Raw genomic sequence first — 2,648 nt, 5'->3', positions numbered from 1 at the left:
CATTCCAATCTAAGAGCTTCAGGGTTTTAAATATAATTAATAATATTTTATATAATAAATACATTTAGAAATTTCTCTCTGCCATTTTCAGAAGACTTAGAATAAGGAAGCAATGATGCATTTAAAAAAAAAAATTTAATTGACTAAGCATTTTGACCACTATGTGGTGCATTCTCCAAGCTGCTTTGGTACCCTCGGGACACAATGTTGAAGACCCTTGCCAATTTTAATTCAAATCGGACAAAATATAATATAGTATAATTAAAATATACATACATTTTTAATATAATTCATGTCGGAGAGGTTATATGGCCAATGTTGGACAAATTTGTATCCTCATGACCCAAGGAATCCAAAGACACCAAACTAATAATGTTAGGACAAATGGTTCAAAAGTTATAGTCCAAAATAGCCATTTCTTGACCTGCAGGTGGCACTGTCACCAAACGCCAAAAACAAATTCTGTTTCGATATGACAAAGCATTGCTTAGATTTAGTCTTACTTCCTGTTTTATGTCAAGTTCGTTAGCTTCACGTTCAATTTGTAGGACAAATTAAACTGGTTTCTGGTCAGTTCTGTGCAGTCAGTTCTCAGTCTGTAGATTATTTTGAGCTATTGTTTGGCCAAATCAGATCATTTTGAAAGATGTGAAAAGTTTAAACTGTAAACTTCATGATCCAAGATGGCAGCCACTGTAGTGAATTAATGTACAGAAATAAGGTTTCTAGGACAAACGGTTCAAAAGATAAGCACAAACGAAAAGTTAATTTGTGACATGGTGATGGTGCTATAGTTTGTCCTAGAGTCCCCAAATGTGATATGGGGACTATTCATGCCCACTCCTATCATTGTGCCAAATTTCATCATTTTCCTATGCATGATTCACAGGGACACCATAGACTCACAGCCAGAATAATAATAATAATAATAATAATAATAATAATAATAATAATAATAAAGGATAAAAATTCTGTGTGTTGATTGGTTGGTGTACCTTCTCATCCATGTTCAAGTTGTACACTATCTTATGATTTCGCCATCTCATGTTGGTCAACTAAACCTTTTAGGGCTTTATCTTTAGTTCCATTAAGTTGTATTTGTGACAAGCAATATGAAAAAGACACCATGTTCAATAAATAATAATTAGGAATAACCACAATGAACAATTCTAGGACCATGTAGTTTGTTAGCTTACCTGTATAAATGCTGTATGATCACAGGTGTGCATTTATCGGCTATTTTACAAAGGCTTCAAATGTGGATCATGAAATGAGATTTTAGATTTTTTATTCTGAATTACATAATCAAAACACTCAATCACTGTGCTCATATTTAAAACTTTTATTTTCTCAGTGGTCCCTTTATGCTCCTACAGCCTGTTTTTGAGCCCTAATTTTTGCCCTTGAGAACAAATTTCATCAGTCTGCAGCCAGTCACAAAGTTTTACAGCTGTAGACATCATTAATGTCCCCTTTGGGCAGAAATAAGGTAACGTAGAGTGGGAGCAAACAACCAAATAACAGTTCATTGCCATGTTGACATTTAGCAAAAAGATAAAACTCTTGAGACTCGTCTGGCTCTGTTCTAATGACATTTGTAAATTAACCCGATCGCTCTTATACAAGCGGTTACAAATCTTGGTGAATGGAATCCTCCACTGATTGGTGCTCTACGGTTATATCAGTCTCAGGGGGCGATGAGGTGATTTGCTGCCCCTCAAAGGGGCTGTCTTTCGCTGGGGAGAAGCGGAACTCTTCTGGCACCTGGTCTTCAGGATGCTCTTTTTTATAAAAGCCCAGCTTTGCCAAGAGGTTGTTTATGTCAATGCGAGTCATTTCAGATAATGGGATCCTCTGAAAGGGAAATGTAGGGATGATGAAGATGGGAAAGTCATTCAAATTAAAGGCTGGATTCAAAACATCACATTTAGTTTGCAAATGTTCATTCCAGGATGAGGACTATGATAATAATCTGGTTGATACTAAAGCAAATTATAGTGACCAAGACAAGCAATTATATTTGCATTTTTACTTATGTTTGTAGCACACATTTTCATACCAAAGAAACAAGTAACACTAGCATCCAGTGTAGAGAATACACTGGATAATACAAAGTAGTTTGAGAATGTTAATAGTTCCTAAACAATGGCACATTTTACTTACATCTAGCTCGTTATAGTAGTGGTTGAGAAGGACAAGTTCAGGATCTGCCCCAGGAATGTGCTTCATTACCAAGTTGTGGCTGAACAGATGATCATTAAGGATGAACTTTTACCAAAAATGAATAGAAAACTTTAATATCAGCTGCTTGTGAGTAATACTTGCCTAAACATATATTAAAGGTATAGTTTTATACAAAATCATCATTTACTCTCCCTAAGGACAGAAACATACTTTATGCAAGTATGCGTATACCAACGCACACTCGGATGAACATACTGTACATAAAGTGCATTCTTGCGCTGATGTGGCGGGAACAAACCTCAGTCCTCAAGATGGCGATAAAGTGTCCTTCAGAAGTCTGAGCCCTTTTAACTAGATGTGTTACTATTCAGGTTAAGTTGATATAAGTATATTATTGACTTTAACTTACTCAGCAATATTCTCTTCAAACTGCTGCTCCATAATGACGGCGTTAGCTTGAAAGA

The 2,648-nt window shown here is 35.7% G+C and overlaps 1 protein-coding gene across 1 annotated transcript; it reads right to left on the bottom strand.

The window, feature by feature from the left end:
- Positions 1-1,284: 1,284 nt before the first annotated feature.
- On the bottom strand, positions 1,285-2,268 carry LOC127641755 (selenoprotein M-like; the record flags this gene model as incomplete). The annotated part of the gene is made up of 2 exons (XM_052124631.1): positions 1,285-1,854; positions 2,164-2,268. Coding segments are annotated over 2 exons (330 nt in total), but the record flags the coding sequence as incomplete, so codon positions are not given.
- Between the last annotated feature and the right edge of the window lie 380 nt (positions 2,269-2,648).

This window comes from Xyrauchen texanus, unplaced genomic scaffold, assembly GCF_025860055.1.
Source record: "Xyrauchen texanus isolate HMW12.3.18 unplaced genomic scaffold, RBS_HiC_50CHRs HiC_scaffold_1446, whole genome shotgun sequence".
Classification (NCBI taxonomy): Eukaryota; Metazoa; Chordata; class Actinopteri; order Cypriniformes; family Catostomidae; genus Xyrauchen; species Xyrauchen texanus.
Note: the sequence above shows the minus strand (reverse complement) of the source record. Positions and strands in the feature narration are given on the sequence as shown.